This window comes from Anabrus simplex, chromosome 2, assembly GCF_040414725.1.
Source record: "Anabrus simplex isolate iqAnaSimp1 chromosome 2, ASM4041472v1, whole genome shotgun sequence".
In the NCBI taxonomy this organism is placed as follows: domain Eukaryota; kingdom Metazoa; phylum Arthropoda; class Insecta; order Orthoptera; family Tettigoniidae; genus Anabrus; species Anabrus simplex.
In genome coordinates this window covers 1,197,794,518-1,197,819,769 of record NC_090266.1, presented here as the reverse complement: position 1 = coordinate 1,197,819,769, position 25,252 = coordinate 1,197,794,518, and the positions used below count along the sequence as shown (strand labels likewise).

The 25,252-nt window shown below is 40.1% G+C and overlaps 1 protein-coding gene across 1 annotated transcript in view; it reads left to right on the top strand.

Moving 5' to 3' along the window:
- schlank (ceramide synthase schlank) overlaps window positions 1-25,252 on the top strand; it is a 240,327-nt gene that overhangs the window by 150,833 nt on the left and 64,242 nt on the right. Inside the window, exons 6-7 of the mRNA XM_067139817.2 lie at window positions 17,173-17,291; window positions 17,380-17,524. Of these exons, the coding sequence (XP_066995918.2) occupies window positions 17,173-17,291; window positions 17,380-17,524 (264 nt within the window). The remainder of the gene's footprint in view (window positions 1-17,172; window positions 17,292-17,379; window positions 17,525-25,252) is intronic.

Sequence of the window (25,252 nt, the reverse complement as noted above, 5' to 3'; positions counted from 1 at the left end):
AAATCGCAGACTTGTGTGGTGTCTGGAGAAACAAGGACTCTTGTCCGAGTACCAATGTGGATTTCGAGCCGCTCGATCCACCACAGACCACTTGGTACGCCTGGAGAGCTCTATCCAGGATGCGTTTCTCCGCAAACAGCACTTGGTAGCTGTCTTCTTTGACTTGGAGAAGGCTTACGACACCACCTGGCGATATGGCATCCTTTCAGTCCTGCATCAATGGAGATTCCGAGGTAACTTGCCGGTATTTATTGCGAATTTTTTGTCCCTCCGTCTATTCCGTGTCCGAGTAGGGAGGACATATTCGCAATACCATGTTCAAGAAAATGGAGTACCACAGGGATCGGTTCTTAGTGTCACTCTGTTCGCGATTGCCATAAACGGTATTGTCGCTGCTGCTGGTCCAGCCGTAATACTGTCCCTATATGTGGATGATTTTGCTCTGCACTATAGCTCGTGCAGTATGGCAGTCGCAGAGCGACAGTTACAGCAAGCTGTTAGGAGGGTGGAGAAGTGGACCTTAGAACATGGCTTTCGGTTTTCTGCCGCAAAGACCTCCGTTGTCCACTTTTGTCGTCAACGTACTCTCCACCCCCATCCTGAGCTTTATTTAGACAACGTCGTTCTTCCAGTAGTTGACACTTACCGATTTCTTGGGCTCTTTTTTGACAGTAAATTATCGTGGGAGCCACACGTGCGGCAGTTAAAAGTGCAATGCACTAGGAAGCTTAATATCCTTAAGTTTCTTAGCAGCACTTCTTGGGGGGCTGACCGCACGGTGCTCCTGCGATTCTATCGGGCACACATTTTATCCCGGTTAGACTACGGCAGTGCAGCATATGGCTCCGCAAGACCAAGCGTTCTTGCGAAGCTCAACAGTATCCACCACAGCGGGGTTAGGTTGGCGACGGGAGCTTTTCGTACAACCCCCATCGCTAGCCTGCTCGCTGAGTCTGGTGTGCCGCCTTTACACCTGAGGCGCCAGCAACTTCTCCTTACATATGCTGCCAATTTGCGACAGATGCCACTTCATCCAAGCTATCCTTGCGTGTTCAACAATGGCAACCGTTTGCTGTACGCTGCTCGTCCTCGAGCGACGCGGCCGGTTGGGATACGCTTGGATAGCATTTCCCAATTGACGTACCTTCGGTTCCTTGCCTTGTCCGACAACCCAGTGGGGTACCTCCGTGGGTCGTACGACGACCTGAAGTAATCCTGGATCTGCACACTGGCCCAAAGGAAAACACGGACCCTTCGATTTATCGGAGGCTCTTCCTGTCCGTTGTTGGCCGCTATCCAGGTTCAGTCGTCGTCTACACGGATGGTTCAAGGACAGATACGAAGGTGGGCTGTGCGTTCGTTGTTAACGATGATAGGTTCCTTTTTGCTCTTCCGGCAACCTGTAGTGTGTACACAGCAGAGCTCTATGCTATCTATGAGGCTCTGCGGTACGCACTGTACAATGAGCGCCGACACTTTCTTCTGTGTACCGACTCCTTGAGTTCGCTCCAGTCTATAGATACCTGTTTACCTCGGCACCCTCTGGTGCAGCTAATCCAGGACCTGCTGGCCGGGTGTTGGGATGCTGGCACCAGAATCACGTTTCTGTGGCTCCCAAGCCACATGGGCATAGAGGGAAACGAGTTAGTAGATCAGGGTGCCAAGGAGGCAGTTACACTGCCCCCGTTGCCTTTCAAGGTTCCAGTAAGTGATATTCGCTCCCAGCTGCGACATCTTGTTATGTCCCATTGGGAGATGGAGTGGCAGGCCATTCCACTTCCCAATAAGCTGAGAGCGATAAAAGGAACAACGAAGGTATGGAGGACTTCCCTTCGGGCTTCACGGAGGGAAGCCGTGGTATTATGTCGTCTTCGGATCGGCCGCGGTATCTTGACTCACTCGCATCTTTTGAAAGGAGAACCCCCTCCGGTGTGTACCTGCGGCGACCATCTTACCGTGGTGCACATCCTTACGGAGTGTGTGGACCTGGTCGATCTGCGCCGTAGTCTTAACCTTCCGAGTACTATCTCCCTTATCTTGCATGATGACGAGCAGTCAGCAGACCTCGTCGTGCGCTTTATGAGGGATTGTGGACTGTTTTCTCGTGTGTGATGCTGTCCTTTGTCCTAGTGTGTTTTGTGTCACTTTCGCTTTTATCCTATTGACTTAATTTTAGTTTGTGTTCCGTATTTTAATGTGTTATTTTAACGTCTCTCGTAAATTATGTACTACCAGGCAATGCCTTATTCTTTTGTTTTCCTGTAGATTCTCTTATTTTATTAGAAAATAAGGCATTGCGTATTAGATCCACTGATTGTTTTAATCTCACCCTCATTTTTCCCCATCATTTTTTTTAAACTCTAGTCAGTGGATATGTTTTTTTAATATTTTAACATCATCTCTCATGTCGTTTATCTCGTTCCATTAGCGGCCGATGACCTTCGCTGTTAGGCCCCTTTAAACAACAAGCATCATCATCATCATCATCCAACTTTGTACCAATTGTATCTGCCACTTCACCTTTTGCTCGCTTTAGATCATTCTCGTTTTGTTTACACTTTCCAGTGCATCAAGAAATCAAGTTCCTGAAGTTTCAGGACAAGCAATTAGTCTGCTGAAGTATGATGTTTTGTATGCAAAGTTTTTGATTAAGCTCTTAGAAGAAATGAAACCTTGCACAATATTAATACATGATGAATCAGAAAGACGAAACCTTTGAATTACCTTCTCAAAGATAATTTCTGCTATATCTAGCTGTTGTTGATGGGACAATTACTTACCATGTGCATGACGTTTTTGTCTACCTCTTAGATTGTTCCACGGATTCTGATGCAAATAAGTGGACATGCATTTCCCTGTCAAGCAGCTTGTGGAGATGTACTTGCTTCTTTGCTCTCTGTGGCACTTTAAAGTTTTTTGTTTTGTTTTTTGCTGATCTTGACTTGATCTCTTCCTTCTGGTATAAAAGAGTGTTTACATTAAAAAGATACCAACAGGTGTACAAAGCTTTTAAAACATTGCTTGACTGATCTCCATAGTAACTCTCTTCAGAGTTTATGGAGCTAGTTACTGGCTCTTAAACATTCACATGACTCCAACTGATATTCCTCTATTTTATCACTTTATTGAAAAGAGAGAAAAAAACAAAAAACAGAAGTTTTCCATAAGCTATTTTAGTGTAAAACCAACCGTAAGAGTGATACATGCCGGGCGAGTTGGCTGTGCGGTTAGGAGCGTGCGGCTGTGAGCCTGCATCCGGGAGATAGTGGGTTCGAATCCCACTTTCGGCAGCCCTGAAGATGGTTTTCCGCGGTTGCCCATTTTCACACCAGGCAAATGGCCCTTCCTGTCGCATTGTCTCCATAAGAACTGTGTCGGTGCGACGTAAAGCCACTACAAAAAAAAGTGCTACATAAAGTTTTATGCTTTAGGCCCTATTTGAAGCACCCCCCTTCTGGTGAAATTTTTTGTGGACAACGTATAGGTTAGGTCCTGCTCCAGCTTATTAGACAATGAATACAAATTTTCATTAAAATCCTCCCGTCCATTTTCCCATTATGCTCTAACGGATGCAGACTAATATTAAACTGAAGTCAACATAGGTCATTACTATGATGTATGTATTCTTTCAGAAAGCAATATTAACCAACTGAAATGTTGCGGTTAAAAGCAATGCTATCATACGACATGTTTGATTAAATGGAAAACTGCCCATTTTCTCACATTTCATGAACATTAGTATGCTGGCAATAATTGAAATTAAGTGTGTTCCTCCTATTCAATACAAAAACATTTATTAACGTGAATGAATCTCATATCGTTCACATAAGGTACTAGTTTCGGCACTAAACTTGTGCCATCATCAGCCAGCAAGTCAAATTGGGCAAACACAATATGACTTTAAAAACAACTTTAAAATACACTGTAACACTTGCACAGATGAATATGAAATAAAATATGGTACATGATGATATTGCATTTCAGTTTAAAATCCATTAAAATGACGATGACTTCGTTGTTGTATGCCCATGGCAGTTCGTCCAGCTTGTATATGTCTTTAGTTTAATCTGTTAAAATTATGCTGCAGAGTTTAATATCATATGAAGTTAACACATTGTGTGTTCTGTAGTTTGGTTCCGAAAAGTAAACATGCATATGATGAACTTGGTTAGATCCAAAGAATTAATTCCCACTTCAATATGGGTTATGGAACCTGGAGAAGAAATTAAAAGTCGAATTAGGCAGAAGATAAGAAGGAAAGACTAAAAAGAAAAGTCTGGAAAAGATGAGAGACGACTAAAAATGAACTCACCTTGAGCAGCCTGAGTGATCGGCGGACGGAGCTGGACTGATGGATGCGATCATGAGGTTAAGGGGCGAGGCGGAGGGGAGGATGTGCATACTACTGTCTAATAACAATTCCTAAAAACAATTCTAACTTTCAGACCATACGCAGTATGTATCCACATCAGTTACCCCCACTACCACATCCTCCCGCTCCACCTTAGCTCCGTGACAGTTGCTCCGCCTCTACCCCACCCCTCCCCTCTCCTCCCCTCCGCTTATTATTTCTTATTAAAACTCATTACTCAGGAATAAGACGCTCAAAACGTGTTGTAGGTAACTAGAGGAGCGTACGTTAAAGCCCATTTTTAAATTTTTATATCGTGAAAAATTTTGTTTCGTTGTCTACTTTCCTTGAACTTATGATGTCTTCTTCGTTACAAATTAATTTTTTCTCCCATTGTGCCAAGCTCTTTTTGGCACTTCAATTTACTGAACCTCTGTTTCACTGATGTAAAACTCCTCTGTTCCCAACCTTTCTTTCGCCAATATTCGTCGACCTTCTTATAAGTTATTGGGATTAGGCATTGTTCAGCCGTTTTTGTGGATGCAGGGTTAGAAGCAACATTTTCGGAGACCGGTTCAAATATCGGTGTTTCAATATTGTCTTCCTCGAAAACAAAGTCATCATCTGACATATCCATAACGCTGTCGGCAATTAGACCTGTAAAACTGAGACAAGAACGCAATTCCAGTGAACGCTTGTTTTTCTCGTAAAAGTAAATATATATATAAATTGATTGATCCACTTACGATATAATTCCCATCCCAAATTCCTTTCATCTTCAGAAAATGGGGCTTTTTTTTGGCACACACTGCAAAACAATTCTGAATGCACACTAACATACATACATTATCATTATAGACTGTTATGCCTTTCAGCGTTCAGTCTGCAAGCCTCTGTGAATTTACTAAACGTCGCCACAATCCTTTATTTACAACTAGAGCTGTGGCCTCATTTAGTTCTACACCTCTTATCTTTAAATCGTTAGAAACTGAGTCTAACCATTGTCGTCTTGGTCTACCTCTACTTTTCTTACCCTCCATAACAAAGTCCATTATTCTCCTAGGTAACATATCCTCCTCCATTCGCTTCACATGACTGCACCACCGAAGCCGGTTTATGCGTACAGCTTCATCCATTGAGTTCATTCCTAACTTACCCTTTATCTCCTCATCCCGAGTACCTCCTGCCATTGTTCCTACCTGTTTGTACCAGCAATCATTCTCGCTACTTTTATGTCTGTTACTTATACTTATGAACAAGATATCCTGAGTCCACCCAGCCTTCGCTCCCGTAAAGCAAAGTTGGTCTGAAAATAGACCGATGTAAAGACAGTTTCGTCCGGGAGCTGACTTCCTTCTTACAGAATACAGTTTATTGCAACTGCGAGCACACTGCATTACCTTTACTACACCTTGATTCAATCTCACAATATTAGCATCCTGGGAGAACACACAACCTAAATACTTGAAATTATCTCCCTGTTCCAGCTTTGTATCACCAATCTGACATTCAGCTCTGTTCAATTTCTTACCTACTGACATCAATTTAGTCTTCGAAAGGCTAATTCTCATACCATACTCATTGCACCTTTTTTCAAGTTCCAGGATATTAATTAGACTGCAGACTTTCGGCACAATCTGCCATTAAGACCAAGCCGTCAGCATAGGCCAGACTGCTTATTACATTTCCACCTAACTGAATCCCTCCCTGCCATTTTATACCTTTCAGCAGATGATCCATGTAAACTACAAACAGCAAAGGTGAAAGATTGCAGCCTTGTCTAACCCCTGTAAGTACCCCGAACCAAGAACTCATTCTACCATCAATTTTTCACTGAAGCGCAATTTTCAACATAAATGCCTTTGTTTGATTTTAATAATCTACCCTTAATTCCATAGTCCCCCATTATGGCAAACATATATGCTTTCTCTAGATCTATGAAACATAAACACAACTGCCTATTCCTCTCTTAGCATTTTTCAATTACTTGGCGCATACTGAAAATCTGATCCTGACAGCCTCTCTGTGGTCTGAAACCACACTGGTTATCATCCAACTTCCTCTCGACGATTGACCGCACCCTCCCTTCCAAGATGCCAGTGAATACTTTGCCTGGTATACTGATCAATGAGATACCTCGATAGTTGTTGCAATCCTTCCTGTTCCCTTGCTTATGCCTTTGTCCAATCTGAAGGTACCTTACCAACACTCCATGCTAATCTTACTACTCTATGAACGCATTTCATCCCTGCCTTCCCACTATACTTCACCATTTCAGGTCTAATTTCATCTATTCCTGCTGCTTATGACAGTGGAGTTTATTTACCATCCTTTCCACTTCCTCAAGTGTAATTTCACCAACATCATTTTCCTCCTCCTCATGAGCTTGATTGTTCGCAACACCACCAGGAAGATTTCCTTTTACGTTGAGAAGGTGTCCAAAATATTCCCGCCACCTCTCCAGCGATTGCCTGGGATCTATTATGAGTTCACCTGAATTACTCAAAACACTGTTCATTTCCTTCTTCCCTCCCTTCCTAAGATTATTTTTTACTGTCCAGAAAGGTTTCCCTGCTGCTTGACCTAGCCTTTCCAGGTTATTGCCAAAATCTTCCCACGACTTCTTTTTGGATTCAACAACTATTTGTATCGCTCTATTTCTTTCATCTACGTTCAAATCCCTGTCTGCCTCGGCCCTTGTTTGGAGCCATTTCTGATAAGCCTTCTTTTTACGTTTACAAGCTGCTCTCACTTCATTATTCCACCAAGATGTTCGCCTTTTCCCATCTTTACACACAGTTTTTCCTAGGCATTCCCTTGCTGTATCTACTACAGCATCCCTGTATGCCACCCATTCTCTTTCTATATCCTGAACCTGCTTACAGTCTACTGTTCAAAACTTCTCACTAATCATATCCATGTACTTCTAATTTCCTCGTCCTGGACATTTTTTACCCTTATTCGTTTGCAGACAGATTTCACTTTCTCTACCCTAGGCCTAGAGATACTTAATTCACTACAGATCAGATAGTGGTCTGTATCTTCGAAAAATCCCCGGAAAACTCGTACATTCCTAACAGATTTCCTGAATTCGAAGTCGGTTAAGATATAGTCTATTATGGTGTAAAAAATCAATTATTACCATACAAGTTTAAAGTAAATATACAGTTACCATTCATAAAAATGACTATAAGAACATCAGATTTCACCTGTCATTGTAAGAACATTGTCTCATCTGACGACTAATCAGTGTGCACCTCTTGATCTGCTTTGACGTTTCTAATCGGGAAGATATGAGGTATGTGCGAACTGCGTTGCAGTAAGGAAGAGTGGCCGTTGGTGGGGGGGTTATTCATTCGACTCGAGCAAGCAATTACAATTAACTAGTCTCTTTTTTTTTCCGTATTGAAGATACAATAAGTAAAATTCTTTCTTGAATAAAATTACTGTGTCCACCTTTTCAATACAATTATATTTTGTAGTGATTAAATTCTACATGAATTATAAACACTTGTTAGGGACATGTTTCGCCCTTGTTTTGGGCATCTTCAGCCTAATACTAAATACAATGTCTTATGCTTCTTAAAAGTTGTGTTTTAGGTGATATTTACATAGTTTACAATATGTACATTAACTAAAAGACAGAATTTATGAACAAGGAAGGAAATAAATTATTTTACAATGACTAGAAAACGTCCAAAGTGTAGATCGGATTTATCCTATTGTATGGATAAAAGTTTATGCAAAAGTGTACATATTGGCTAGAGATAGATCACAGCCTGAATTGGGGCTTCTCCAACTTAAGGATGAACATTAAGTTGAAGGTTTTACAGCTGGTTCGTTCAAAGGTGGTTATGGTCACTATCGTAAGTATATTGTTACAAAACCAGAACCGTGGTTAAAGTCGATCATGTTGGATTTGAATATTCCTTTAGAAAGAAGCATGGTTGGACGTTAATGTTTAATAGGTTAAAGCATGTATGTTGGAAACATATTGTTGGTATTGTTCATTAGTGCTCATCTGATAAAAATTTTGGAATATTTTGCCATTCTCGTCGATTAACATTCCCATTGGTGCATTGTTCAACCTTGGGAGGAATTATGAGTTGTCTGTAACTGAATAAGAGAGAAAAGGAATTTAGAATGATGAATGTAGAGCCCAATATAATAATAACTGTAAAGTGTTTACCCCATAAAAGTGGACGAACTTACTTGTCAGTGTTAGTTGGAACCACCTGTTCGAGTTGCGTCTGAACGACTAATCCTACTACTTCGAGTAAAGTATTGATGTGGCAACAGAGGGTTGGAGCATGAGGGGAAGGGGGAGTGAGTTTCAATTTGTGCGTCTGTGTTGTTGCTTGAGAGGCATTACTTGAATTGGATTGGGCGAGCCCAGCATTAGGCGTGGCTATTGGAGCACATGCGTGCTGTGATTTAAACATACTGGGGACTTTATTCTGATTTACGGCCTGGATTAACTTCGGAGTTGCCTCATATGACGGATTTTTGTTGTCAATGACGTCGTTAAGATTATTATTTTTATTATAAGTTTGCTCCAATTAAATGTACAAGTTTTCCGTCTCATTCAATAACTTCCCCTTACCTAGGCTTCTAACGATCGTCAAATCTTTCTCAATTGAGGTGAATTTATGGCCTGTTTCATATGCTGGCTCATGGCCGAATACTTGTTATGCTTGGAAGCATTGTAATGTTCCAGATACGTAAAAGCTCCTCCCTGTTTGACCAAAACATGTGAACTCACATTGTGCACATTTTAACCTATAAACACCTGACCCTGAGTAAACGTTATTACTATTGACTCCATTGTGGTTGAGGAATATGTTCTGGTTAAAATAAATGTAATCAATCGGTTAATTAACAAGATGAAAACTAGTCTATCTTCCAACCTAATTCCAGAGAAATCAAAGAAAAATGGCTGCGCCACATTTACGTATAATAGCCCGGCTATCCATCAGATCACTAACGTTTTGAAAAGACACTACGTCAACATAGCTTTCAGGACAGTTAATAATAACCAGAACATATTCCCCAACGACAATAGAGTCAATAGTAATGACGTTTACTCAGGGTCAGGTGTTTATAGGTTAAAATGTGCACAATGTGAGTTCACATATTTTGGTCAAACAGGGAGGAGCTTTTACACAAGGTATCTGGAACATTACAGTGCTTCCAAGCATAACAAGTATTCGGCCATGAGCCAGCATATGAGTGAAACAGGTCATAAATTCACCTCAATTGAGAAAGATTTGACGATCGTGAGAAGCCTAGGTAAGGGGAAGTTATTGAACGAGACAGAAAACTTGTACATTTATTTGGAGCAAACTTATAATAAAAATAATAATCTTAACGACGTCATTGACAACAAAAATCTGTTAGATGAGGCAACTCCGAGGTTAATCCAGGCCGTAAATCAGAATAAAGTCCCCAGTATGTTTAAATCACAGCACGCATGAGCTCCAATAGCCACGCCTAATGCTGGGCCCGCCCAGTCCAATTCGAGTAACGCCTCTCAAGCAACAACACAGGCGCACAAATTGTAACTCACTCCCCCTTCCCCCCTATGCTCCAACCCTCTGTTACCGCATCAATACTTCACTCGAAGTAATAGGATTAGTCATTTAGATGCAACTGGAACAGGTGGTTCCAGCTAACATTGACAAGACAAGTAAGTTCATCCACTTTTATGGGCTAAACACTTTCACTTTACAATTATTATTATTATTATTATTATTATTATTATTATTATTATTATTATTATTATTATTATTATTATATTGGGCTCTACATTCATCATTCTAAATTCCTTTTTTCTCTTAGTCAGTTACAGACAACTCATAATTCCTCCCAAGGTTGAACAATGCACCATTGGGAACATTGACAAGAATGGCACAATATTCCAAAATTTTCATCAGATGAGCACTCATGAACAATACCAACGATATGTTTCCAACATACATGCTTTAACCTATTAAACATTAACGTCCAACCATGCTTCTTTCTAAAGGAATATTCAAATCCAACATGATCGACTTTAACCATGGTTCTGGTTTTGTAACAATATACTTACAATAATGACCATAACCACCTTTGAACGAACCAGCTGTAAAACCTTCAACCTAATGCTCATCCTTAAGTTGGAGAAGCCCCAATTCACGCTGTGGTCAATCTCTAGCCAGTATGCACACTTTTGCATAAACTTTCGTCCATACAATAGGATAAATCCGATCTACACTTTGGACGTTTTCTAGTCATTGTAAAATAATTTATTTCCTTCCTTGTTCACAAATTCTGTCTTTTAGTTAATGTACATATTGTAAACTATGTAAATATCACCTAAAACACAACTTTTTAAGAAGCGTAAGACCATTGTATTTAGTATTAATTTAAGTTTAGTATTAAGTTCCAATGTTAATACTATATATAGAGACTTGACCTTAAGATTAGTATTAGGCTGAACATGCCCAAAACTAGGGTGAAACATGTCCCTAACTAGTGTTTAAAATTCATGTAGAATTTAATCACTGCAAAATATAATTGTACTGAATAGGTGGACACAGTAATTTTATTCAAGAAAAATTTTACTTCGAGCAAGCAGCCCGACTATACGATACTCCCGCGGCACTTTAAATTTACGACTATTTATTTGTTCAGTGTTGGCTTTCAAACTTGCGCTGGACACATGCAGTTTTCACCTTAGCATTCTACTGCCTCCCACGAATATTCCCACCCAATTTCAACCGAATCCAAGTGTAACACATGTATGTGTTTCCTTGTAAGTAACAAAAGTCTGAATTCATTAACTCTGTTATCATAGTCGGTATGATAAAACTACCTTAAGCATAAATGTTCGGAAATTATATTCTCTATAACTTTTATTACATAGTATTTACGGATAGGACCACTAATATCATAGATATTTGAGAATGAAATTTTAGGCCTTTCCCTAAACTACTATTTCACCCAGTGTGAATAAGATTATTTGTAGCGTAGTGTGTAGTGCATTATTATCCAGCTTTTCATGCTGATTTTCATTAAATTCTATTTTGGCATTTTCTCATGATACTCGTACAAACGTATGTACATACAGAGATAATGGAAAATGGAAAATTCCATTTCCTTCTTACTGTTGACACGACCGATATAGAAAAATCTATTCCTTTTAAATTCTAAGCAATGTGCAGACAAAACTCTTTATATATACTGGGTTGTCCACCGGCCCCTTGTGATCTAGTTTTATGCAGCCTGTCGCATTAATGACATTTCTGACATACATTGGTCCCTCTTCCTAAACTGGGATAATATAACAAGATGTGTGACTATGGGCTAGAAGATAGCAGGAATGGTGACCACCTCTATTATTTAATTATGGGTATCATGAATAAACCCTTAACCCTTAAAACGAGAACAGATGCGAAGAACACATACCTTACTACAGGATGTGCACACATGGACCAGGAACAGGTATTGAATAGGTTGGAAACTATCCACTGCATTATTATAAGCTATACATTTCATTTTTATTCCATATTGAAGTGTGATTATAAGAAGAAATAAATTGACAGGAGGATCCGTATTTTCAATACAATATACACTGCATGACAAACCTCACTATAGCTCACTTGGCAATGGGCAATGGTGCGGTTGCAGATATGATAGTGGACAATGCTCCAGGGTGTGGAGGTTCGAATCGCCATACAAGTATTTTTCTTACCACCAATTGCTTGGGATGTGTCAAGGTTATATTGTTAATAGTTTCCACTGACTGATATGTTTATTTGTACCTGAAAAGGGCCCGTGGTGTCATGGCATGTGGTATGGAGCTGGGTTGAAAGTGGCTAGAAAACAAGTGACAGGATTTCAGTTACATTTGTCGTTGAACACAGCACCTGTTCGGAACTGACATCCTCCATGATTGATACAGAACTGCGCACAATATTGTAAGGACTGCCTGGGACATAAAAACTACTCCGGTGTAACGAATCGGTATACTTCAGTGATGAACTGCCTAAGGTGACCATGATTTGCTGGCACCTGTGCATACCCCAGTTGTTTTATATGGCCCTACAGGAAAAATCCTCGGGCGTAAAATCGGGCGACCTGGCTGGCCAGGGGACAGGTACTCCCCTTCCTATCCATTTATCCGGATACCTCAACTGGAGATGGTTCCACACAACCACCGCCGCATGCGGTGGACCTCCGTGTTGAAACCTCATCCTGCAGCGGTCAAGGAGTGGCACATGTTCTAAGAATGGTTGTAGTTCATCTTGGAGAAACCTTAGATAGCAGTTCCCCGACAGATGGCCATCAAAGAAATGGGGACCAGTGAGGTGATCACCCATGATGCCACACCATACGTTCACGCCTCACTGTACCTGAAAAGTTACCTGTCGTACCCAGTGGGGATTTATCCACATTTCAGTAGTGCATATTATGGCAATTAATAGTTCCATTGTTGTGGAACTGCGCTTCGACTGTAAATAAGATGGTCTATAACCTTTTAACTGCTGAGTTACCATTTGATTGTTTGGACCTCACTGCCGAGTTTCTTCATTCATATATAAGAAAATTTGTAGAAGACTCAATTTGTAACTTATCAGTGGGGTGATTAGCTTAAAATGTTTATAAATGTTGGTTCTTTAAAAATCTAAAGGCAAATGGAAAACCCTACACTTATGTTCAATATTATTTTGAGAGAAAACAGAATTACACTTTTTGTGCCCATGCATACATCATCTTTATTCAAAGCAAAGAGCCCAAAATAAAATTATTTCCTAATCTGTACACAGCTAAAACATGTAACTCCTTCCTAATAATCTGTATGCAGCTAATACATGTAACTCCTTACAAGTACACAACTTTATATTTTAAAATACTTTCTAAACCTGGAATGTGGTGACAGTTCAATGTTTTCCACTAGTTGTTTGTGATACCGATTTGTTTCAACAACAACCAGCTGCACCGACTCCACTGGCAGAATAATTTTTAAAAAATCATTGATTTTGGGGTTGTCATCAAACATTACTTGGCTCCCAGAGTCTTTCACAGTTACTTAAAAGTCTGGTGGAGAAAAGTCATCCGTCCGCCATGAAAATAGTGATGAAATCGTTTTTGAACTCGCCGTGTTTTTCTTCCTTTGTTTAGAAGGAGGCTCAGTTTCTTTCTTACTTACAATATTTTCAGCACTCTGTATCACTCTGACTTTCAATATCGCTTAACAATTCATTAAAATCATCATCTTTATCATCACTTTCCGCTCTGGTTAATAACTGAAAGATTCTTTGATCCGAAATAACATCGCTGCGAGAGCAACTAGCTTGTTGTTCCACTATGCTTGTTCACATCACAAATGAGCTCCACAGATGTCTACAAAAAGCTCTGTAAGTTACTTCCCAAAGCTATAAGCCATGATCAATTAGTCCCGCAAAATGCCCAGCAGATGATAGAGCATGCCAGAGATCGAATCTGCACTCGAGAGTGAACCGGGAAATTCAAGAAAATGAAGTTCCCGTGCACCATCTATAGACGGGCATAGCAGTGGTGGACTGGCTGCGTCAGCCCTTCTATAGGCAGGCGTAGCACTCATCGGGTTAGAAAGGCAGGATCATCTTCCACATGGTGTAGGATCCATTTACAGGATGCCACCCAGACTTCGAAATCATGACCATGGAGCTCGTGGTTTAAGTGCAGATGGTAAGGGTGAAACCACTAAGTAGGCAATATCTGCATAACAAACGCGAGGCTGATGTCAATGGCCCATGTGCTGGTATGAGGATCATGCCAGATAGTCCAACACAACCTCTTCATTGCGAGCAAATGTCGCAGAATGATCTCAAACAGACTGTGTCCTTCCTAGGGACACAGTAGCCCACAAAGTCTTTCCGCACTCCGAAATGTCAAGCCTGTCGGTTGTCCATCCGAATAGCGTTTTTGGTAGAGATGTTGTGCCTGGTATGCATTCTGTCAGGCTTCTCCTTAGATGAGTAACATATACAAATACTCGTCTCTGGAATACATTGCGTGGCAGTGAATAAGCTTTGTGTTGTAACATGCCTCAAAAGGGGGAAGTCCGTGGAGCTACGTACCTACCTGCCACCCCATGTTGTCATCGTTCCTGCAGGGTATGCTTCGCCCTACCTGTGTCCTGCAAAGCTTGGAACACTTACAACGGAGCTAACTTGTTGTTTTTTGTCCTAGCCATAGAAAATCACCTCATCTTCATCCTGCCCAGCTCCATACCATAGGCCATGATACCAGTGGCCTATTATAGGGCCAAATAAACAAATCAGTCTGGAAACTTGCAAGGTTGCCACATTTGGCAGTTGGCGTTAAAAACTTTACTTGCGTGGGATTCGAACCTCTATATCCTTGAGCACTGTCCACTATCCTATCTCCAACTGCACCCTGCCAAGTGAGCTATTGTGAGGCTTGACATGCAACAGGCAGTTCGCAGACTATACAATACCTGTTCCTGTATGTGCACTTTCTCTTGTAAGGCACATGTTCTTCGTAACTGTGCTCGTTTTACTGGTTCATTCAGGGTACCCATAATGAATGGTGACGTTCATGATTCCTACTGTCTTCTAACCCATAGCCACACATTTCGTTATATTACCACGGTTCAGAGAGGAGGACTGATGTATTTCATAATTGTAGTAAATGAGGCAGGTTGCATAAAACTAGAAGGCAAGGGGCAGGTGGACCACTGGGTATATAGACATTGAGTAGCATCGAGCCACATCCTCCAGCGAGTACAAATAGGTTGAGGAGGAAGAGAGGAGCTCTTCCTTTCATCCTCTGTACTAGAAACGGAGCTTTCAGGAACATTTTCTTCCTGTTTGAAACTAGGCTACGTGGTGGTAGTTGCTTTGAACCTCTCTGCCAATGTATGCAAACCATGCACGTCGCACAACACATGGACCATTTTTTGGTAAGTAGTTTAAGCCTTTTCCTGATTTGGTCATGAACCGGACAGGGTCAGTAACAAACAGTAGAATGTTTTCCCTCTTTACACCATCTGGGCAGAGTAGCTTCATAGCATTATTAAACCACTGCAGTGGTGAAATGATTTACTTTCTCCAGAACTTCACATGTCAGAAGAAACGCTTTACCAGGTCAGTCCTTTTTCATAATCCGATAATAATGTTAGCTATGTATCTCCCTTCTACATTGGTTGTTTCCTCCACCGAAGCCCATATCCTTTTATTGAGAGCTGTAGACTTCATAGCAAGATAATATATAATTTTTTTCTAATTGCTGATTCATTAGAAATTGGCTGACTGATGTACTTCTGTAAGAAGTATCTGAAGCTGACACTATGTACTTTTTTATAGGAATATGGGAAGGAACCATCATCGTGCAGAGATCTTTACAAAATTTTGAATTGCTCGCTCAAAAAGCAGACATTGCTTGTTCTTTGCAGTGGAAAATCTTGATATACACCTTTCATGCTTACTAGTTGTTGCACATTAACACACATTTGGATGGATACCTTAACTTCATAGTTTACATTATAACATAACACCATCACTACTACAAATCTGTTCTCCAAACTCTTGAAAAAATTATGTCAGTTTTGCACTCACTGAACACTTTCCTTAAGGCATGTTGAAATCACACTGGAAGACTGAAGTTTTGACATTTGAAGGGTGGAGTGGAGGTTAGTTCTGTTACTCTCACTTTTCTAGGAAAGAAATATCCTAGGAACATGAACATTCAGATAAGTATGAGACTAAGACATCCCAAGCCTAGCTGCCTTATTTAAAATGCTGTCTTTCACTGTCAAGTTTGAGCTCATTAGGAATTTCCAATAAACCTCCTTTGCAGATGCTTTTACTACTACCTGCTCAAAATATACTAAAGCTGAGAAATATTCCTTCCACAGAAATACACCACCTACATGTTACAGTTGTATTATATGAAAATTTGCCACAGAAACTCACATGCCAGTAGCATAAAATTCGTTGGAATATGACAAAAATGACTATGTATAGAACTAAGCAGAAATGTGATCAAAATCTCAGAAAGGTACAAAATATTACTTTTAAAGCAGAAGAATTACGCGCACGTTCTTACGTAGTTAGAAATGAAAACAAAAGTCCTAGAATAAATATGACATGTTACAGATTTTTTTTTTAACGTCTGACGCCATTTCTTTTAAGTTTTGACACAGTTAATTTGTAACTGTTAGCCTCTTCAGTTTGTCAAAACTAATTTATGAATAAATATATTTATAAACTACCTGAAAAATATTATTATAACAATTATTTTTGAAAAAGAAACAATTAAAATAGAATGACATGCTTTGTTCTTGAAAGATCATCAGATTCTATTAAATCATACTCAAAATTATTTAGAAATATATAAACCAAACCCCATTGTGGAATAGCCCCGAAGGACCATGGCCTACCAAGCAACTGCTGCTCAGCCCGAAGGGCTGCAGATTATGAGGTGTTGTATGGGTCAGCACAACAATCCTCTTGGCCATTATTCTTGGCTTCCTAGACCGGGCCCGCCATCTCACTGTCAGATAGTTCTTCAATTGTAATCATGTAGGCTGAGTGGACCTTGATCCAGCTCTCGGATCAAGGTAAAAATCCCTGACCTGGCCGGGAATCGAACCTGGACCCTCCGGGTATAAGGCCAGCATGCTACCCCTACACCGCGGGGCTGGCAAAGTAAGTCTGAAGGGAGAAGTAATTATGCTGTATTTGTTTCATACTCATGTTATTCATGTTGATACCTGATTTAACATTGTTACTTTTATATATTTTTTTGTCTCACATATTTTATTTTATTTACAGGCAGCTAAATTAGCGAAATATGCTAATTATCAAAAGCTGTGTGATGCTTTGTTCGTGGCCTTCACATTGTTGTGGATTGTTACCCGTCTAGGTATCTTTCCCTTCCATATTATATACAGGTTTGTAATCAGTATCAGTGTAGAATTCATTTTTAATATTAATTTTATTCTAAACTTTGTTAATTATTTCCTTTATTATCTTTTCCAGTACTGCAATTACTGCGCCAAAGTTGGTGGCGATGTTTCCTGCATACTACATATTCAATGCACTCCTTTTCCTCCTGCTGATACTGCACATGTTCTGGACTTACGTTATTTTAAAAATAGCTTACAAGTCTTTAGTTGCTGGAAAGGTAAAGTATACTACATAAATTTTTAACATTTTTCAGCATAAGTTACTGTGAAATTATCAAGTTGCATTATGACCGTAGTTAGTTATTACCGAATTGCCTTGCTGTGCCGGCTTTGGATATACAGATGGTTAATAAGTATTTTTTCTGGCAGAACGTGTTGGAACCGCGTTCTAAAACCTCTGTGTAGAATCATAAAAAATACTTTTCAGGTTAATGAAATTAAAATATATTTCAGCTCCGTCTGTTTTGAAATTGGCAAAATTGATAGAAAGTGTTTTATCGCACTGACATGTTAACATTGTTTCGATTTTCAAAACGGAATATTCTTTCACGTGGTGTCTGCATCGGTCTGCGTGCCTTGTGGGGAAAAAGTAATACACACACTGGCAAGATTATTTCAGCTTGGTTAAAAGGACGCCATTTGAGGCTCCGAAGATCATCGGAAATTCAGGGAAGAAATGCCCAAGGAAATGTGTAAGATTGGGTGCACTCTGAATACTGTAGGCATTTCTTCCAGTAAGTAGGAAAGGGGATTTTCCCAGATTAACTTCATCGTGAGTCCAGAAATGCCCTCCCTGTCAGTGAAAACATTAATCTCACTCATGGTCGTAAAAGTTGTTGGACTTCTCTACTGTGTGTGATCCAATTAAGTATGTTACAACATGGCTGCTTCAAGGTGGTCATTCTGTAGTAGATACCAAAAGTATGATATAGAAACGAGCCCGAGGAGAATGGCAACATGTCTACTAAAGTCTAGAAGCTATTTTAAATTTAATGTAAGTTGTACTGCATGAAAATTATATACCGTATAATCTCGAATACCACCCGCCACCGAATAAGCCCGCACCCTTATTTTGAAAGAACAAAATTAAAAAAAAAAAAAAAGTGAAGTCAAAATTATTTAGGCCTACAATCTTTACTAATACACATCAAATGATTAGAAAATGCAGATAAAAGTAAACAAACATTTCCAGAACGATATCCAAGTTCATTCATCATCATCAGTACTAACTTCGGAACTTTCATCACCATCACCTTCCCACAAAATGTCATCGCTGCCACCCATAGCATTAGAAATGCTACATTTCCTGAAGCTCTTCTGTATGAGGTCTCCAGGGATACGATTCCATGCCGTCAGAATCCACAAACACAGCAGCTGAACTTCCGGGTGCTGAATGTGACCAGTTGGCGTCAGTGTGTGATTATCGGCCGCCATCCATTCTGTAAAGAGCTGTCTCAAGGCTGCTTTAAATGGACGGTTCACGCAGACATCCTGCGGCTGTAGCATAGATGTCATCCCGCCCAGAATGACTGCTAGGTTGGTTTCCCCATCCTTGAAATGTTTCTTCACAGCGTCTGTTGTGTGGCCTCGGTGACTGTCGAGAACAAGCAAGCTCTTTTGTCCCAATAATGCACCAGGGCGACGTTGCCAGACACACTTTACCCAGTCTTCCACAAGTGAACTGTCCTTCCAGCCAGAGTTCCGAGATCTGATGATAACACCAGTGGGTAGACTTTTAGGAAGCGTCTTTCGCTTGAGAACAATGTATGGCGGCAATTTGGTTCCGTTGGCGAGAATACACAACATTACTGTACACCGTTGTTTTTCAGTACCACCTGTTCTAATGGTAGCACTTTTCGTACCCTTAACATTCACAGTCCTGTCCACTGGCATTTCAAAGTAGACTGGCGTCTGATCTGCATTGCCAATTTGGGAAAACAAATATGCATTTTCCTTCCTCAACCGAATTATGTGACGCTGAAACAACAATAACTTCTCATCGTAGGCACCAGGAAGATGCTGTGGAATGGAGGTACGCCTTCGTACGCTCAACCCATTTCTTTTATAAAAATTACAAACCCATCTTCGGCTTGCCTTAAACCCTTCTGTCACAAGTTCCTTTGCAATCTCTAATACCTTTAGCTGACACATTTAAGTTGACACACCATATCCCAATTCCCACCTTTCTGTCACATATTTATAAAGTTTCTTTCAATTTCTGGAAACTGTACACTCAGTCCACAAAAAGCTCTACGATCAGCACCACATGTTCATAGCACATTTTTCTTCTTTCTCCAATCGCGAATACACTATTCGTCAATATCGTTTTTCCTACCAACGGCACAATTTCCAATAATTTTGGTTTCCCGAACTACTTTCAGTTTCTCACTTGCAGTAAAAGATCGCAAACGCTTTGTGGAATTCATGTTAATACTCCGAGAACGTGCGTGAGACTGACACCAAGCGCGGAAGTCACGTATACTGAGAGCGGAGAGAGCATTGTTTCCAAGCCGCGCCGCCGGTGATGCCCAATTTACACTCATTCAGAAAGATAAATTTCCCAAAATTTAAATAAGCTATGCACCCAATTTTGGAAGCGATCTTTTTGAAAAAAACAGTGTGGGTGGTACTCGAGATTATACGGTATGTTTAAAATGTCCAGTGATTTTCTCCTTTTTTTTTTTTTCCTGTGAATTCCAGCACCTCCTTCCCATGAAAGAAAGAGAAAGCACTGGTTGATAAGAATTTCACAATATACACAATTCAAAGATTTCTCGCATATTTGATTCATGATTTAATTCTTACATCCAGTAGAATATGTTACTTAAGTTTAAATTCTGCATTGCACCTGGTGAAGTTGTAACAGTCCCTGGCATTTTCATAAATACTCAGATAAGTAAGCTTACTGAAACAGAATAGGTACCTAGGTATATGTGTAGGAAAGAAATGGAGAGCTACAACATACCATGTAAGCACGCATGAGTAGAGCACACAGAAAAGAAACATGTGGGTTCTAGATTTTTGGCTGCAGCTTTCATCAATGGAGGATAGAATAAGAGTGGTGGTGATTATTGTTGATAATAATAGATACTGTTATGAGGTAAAAGGAAGGGGAAGATGGGCGAGACAAGAGAATGGAAAAAGGAGCAGTTGTAAGGTTGGGTGCTTTCCTGAACCTGAGCAGCAGTTGATGTCCATCTTTGGAATTTCCAATGGCAGGAGTGGGAGGATGGGAATAAATGTGCAAGGACTGTAACTGTGAAACCATCATCAAATGTGGTTTGATGGTGCTGGATGTAAATGAGGGCAGGAAGATCCAATTTGCAGGTTTTGCAGGTACTGCAGTGACCACATACTTATGTGGCCAGAGTGTTGGTAGTTAAGGTAATATAGAAACTTGGGCAGAGTCTGCATTGAAGCTGGTAAATGATGTTGGATGAATTGCAGTCATGACATCCTTTTATGGGGTAAGACTTGGTGGTGCTTGATATATCTAGGGGGCAGGTCTTGCGATGATTATGTTCACAGAAGAAAGAACCAGGAGGGACTGAGGTTAATGAATGTGAGGCAGTTAAGGCATGCTCAGTTCTCTTGGAAGAGCTGGGTTTGATTCCCTACCAAGAAGTCAAAGAATGTATAAAACTGACTTCCACTTCTGAAGAGAAAAGTATGACTCGGATTCGCTCTGCTTACAACAGAAATTAATGCAAGCTTAACACATAATGACAAAGGCAACCAAGCATAAGGTAAACTGTTCTGTCCCACTTTGGGCCTTTTATCTCCAGTATATATTTAGTTACATGATTATATATTCATCACGTATTGAGACGTTAACCCATCCGCATCCACCTCCTCCTATAGCAGAAAGGGCTGGGAAACCATGTATTTTCACACAATTTGTTCAGTTTGTAGACCTCTGAATAAATCGGCATAAATTCTGTATTTATGGACATAATTCAGGATTCTTTACAGAAAAAAGAGTTGTGAAGCAAGAGATATATTGTCTCCTTCTCCGGGGTCGCTCAGTCGGCGGAGCGAGAGTCCCAAAAGGGTAGACCGTTCGCAGGGCAAACTTTACTATTTCGGGACCGACCTTCAGAAAATTTATATTTGCAGGGCCATAAGTGACTGGATAGGTGACATAACATGGAAAAAAAAATCAAAACAAAATAACAATACTATTTATTAAAATAAAAAAACAGTCTGGACAGTGCAAGAAAAAGGAAGAGAAAATATATTTACACAAACATAATTTAAATTAACTGCTTCTCGTTAGCAAAATAAATATGAGTCCACAGCATGCTCATGGGTTCCATTAGCTTCGATTTCATCTTCAATGAAACACTCTCCGAAGCCATACCCTAGGTCAATTCTCCACGTAAGGAACTGCAACATTTGACCAATTCACAAAGTTAGCGATAATGTTATGATCAAAAAAAGGAAAATGCTACATTAAACCATGAAATTTACAATATTCCCTTGCTTCATCAATCTTTATAAATTATTTTCCTCCTCGTGAAAGTTTGAATACTTCCCACCAGTCAACTCTTTCCAAATTACAATGTCTTTCATCTGAAAATATAAATTATTATTTTCTTTCTAGAAGTTTCCTTTATCTTGCTTTAGAAGATTTAGCACAATAAATTTTAAAAAAACTATTTTTCCCATACTCTGAAAATCGGCTTGCAAAACACTTGGAAATCTCAAAACATTATCATCAGAAGATACTTCGACAGAATTTCTTTACAATTTCTTTGACACATTTTTGAAAATCTCTTAGAAAATTCTAAACAAATTCTTTGGAAATTCTTTGCAAAACTCTTTGGAAATTCTTTGGCATATTTCCCCTCTTTCATAGATTTTGTTCGACTGTATTCATTTTATAAACCATATGAAACGATATCTCACTAACTAATACACTGTGGATAGATAGAGTATCACGTAGCAAAACGCGCAATCAATGTGAACTACAATATCATTGGACAATAAATCACAAGAAAATCACTGAAAGAATAAACACTCCTAGACACACAGGGATAAGCTGTCGCGCAGTAACACAATCTCCCCCAACTGTTTATCAACAGATTATATCACACTGTCGAGGATTTTATTTTTATTATTATTATTTATTATTATTATGTCTCCCTTCAGAATTAGGTTGAAGACCCTCGTATTATTAGCCAATAATAGTAAAGATTCACCATGACTTGTTTTAAACGACAAAATAGGATGAGTAAAAGAATAGCATTGAAGAAATAATCATCACCACCATCAGTTAGGGAACTTCGAAGAACGCGCTTGTAACCCTCAGGGGAAAAAAAAAAAAATCGGGTCATATATTACACAATACCAGTTGTTGGGCGGAAAATCATTATTATTCCCTGAGCACTTAATTATATCGCCATAAATCACTATAATCTTTGCGACTAACATGTAACCTAGCGGTCCCATGTCGTCAAATATCATCATAAAAATCCATCATTACAATCATCGCTTAGTTTTAATCCTCAACAACCCCACGAACCTGCCACGCAAGCGTGCGTAGCAGGGGGAGAGGTGATACTCCCACGTGGCGCGTCCCAGGTGGCAGATAGGGGGGTCCTAACCAGCTTGCCGGCGGACTTGAGGGAAATAAAATACCTCTCGCGGACGAAACCCCCCCCCCTGTGGGTGGGGGAGGGTGACGAATAATACACCCACGGTATCCCCTGCCTGTCGTGAGAGGCGACTAAAAGGGGCAAGGAATGATTGTCTTAGAATCATGAAACTACTTTTGATTAGTACCATCACGCGCGGAACACCATCGGTCGCTTTTACTTGCGAGTAGTACCACTCTGTTTGGTACTCTATAGTTTTGTGATTCGTAGCACTCAAGTGGAGTTCAGTGTGGGTTTCCAGTACCCCTGAGTCGTGCCCATATGTGCAACACCACAGGTCTGGGCGTTGCCTGTGAGTTGTACCTGTGCGAGTGACACCACGCGTCTGGGCGTAGCCTGTGAGTTGTACAACTATACGAGCGACACCGTAGGTCTGCATTGCCAGTGATTAGTACCCACTCTGTAAGAACACCACGGGAATACCGGCGCCCTTGATTAGTACACCTAGGTGAGGAACCTCATCGGTTTGCGTTGGCTATGAGTGGCGCCATTTTGTGAGAAACACCATAGGTCTGCGTTACCTTTACGACGTACAATACTTGTGAGTAGTACCTTAATGTTTGGAACACCGTGAGTTTACGCTACCTTTGATTAGTACCGCAGCTTGAGAAATAACATGGTTCTCCTTTACTACCGATAAGTGCCATTAGCATCATTGTGCTTTATAAGTGGTTCCCTTGGTCACTAATACTATTATTTACAATCTTTTTTGAGTCTGATCCACTGGTCTTTTGTTTGTGTTTTTTTGTTGCGTTCATGTCCATCCATTCATTCTTCATGACATTTTTTTAAAATTTTGGTCAGTGGATGCTTTTCATTTTTTGTTGTTATCTCATTTCGTACCATTACGGGACGATGACCTCGATGTTAGGCCCCTCTAAACAACAAGCATCATCATCATCAATCCTCAACAACCATTTAAAATTTCTGACTCATTTTTATTTTTATAATAATAATTAATATTAACTCCCCGATTATTGCTCCTAAAAGCATCTTCTCGATGAGCTGCCTACTGTCCACAGCAATCACCTTCCCTTCTAAAATCAATCTAATTTCATCCTCGTCGTCATGATTTTTTTTTATGAAGTCATATTTTATTCTTATTATTACTATGCTTATTATTATGCTTCATTCCCCCATAATTCCTTTAGAAGACGTTAATTGTTCATAACCGTGTGAAATTCACTAGCAACTGGGGTTATCAATCACTGAATCAAATAGCAATATCCCAAGAAAATGCAAAAGAGAAAAAAAAAATGAAACTAATGATTCGATGAATCCATGACTACTCTACCATCACCACCACTTAAATACAGACATTACTAAAGAAACTACATTTCGTTAAATAAGAATACAATCCAACTATCCATCTACTTACTGAAAGAGAAGAAATGTAACAAAAGTACTTATTGTTCCGATGTAAATCTCCGGCGCCTGGATGTCGCTATAGATGTCGGTTCCTCTTCTTCACTACGGTGGCTTGTGGACGAACAAATTCATCGTGCTGGCTTGCACACGTCGGTTTAACACATCATGACCCTGGTGCAGTCCAATAGCGTTGAATCACTCCAGCAAGGTTTTAGAAAATTCCAGGATTTCCTTCTGGTTCGCTCCATGCTGATGGCTGGTGTTTGCGGAGGTAGCTGAAACTGAAATTTATTATAAAAATTGGATCCACACTCGTTGTATATCACTAGATTGTCTTATGGTACTTAACTGGCGCAGTGATGTAAACTGGGGTTCAGTCCTACCAAAACTTCAATTTTCGAGCACATTTACCAGTCTACAGTACATCGTTGAGCTGACAGAATTTCGAGTAATATATTATATTACTAACAAGACAGTGTTCATAGGCCTGGTTTATTCTCGAAGGTTCTCTTTCGATGGTCATCCTCCCTTGTAGTTCTTACTGGAACATTCTACAAACTTCTGCAGTAACGCTCGGCGTAATGAGTGCGCTGACTGTCCGTGGTTTGGAAAGTTCCACCCGGGAAAATGTGCGGCAGTAATAATATCGCACTATACTGAATTGATTTTACGAAAATGTGAATTATCACTCTTTAATAATAGTCGTCGTGCAGTACAAGAGGTGAACAGTTAATACCACTGTTTGCTAACTCTTCTGGAAAATACACTGTTCGCTGTCTCTCCTGGAACTATACGGTTCGACTTCTTGCAAGTAACTCTACTGTTAGACTTCTTTCTAGAAAAGTCCTCCGACCATCTGACACCTTCACTGATTTTCATTGGCTGTCAGCTATCCTGCAACGTGATTCGTCCTTCAAACTT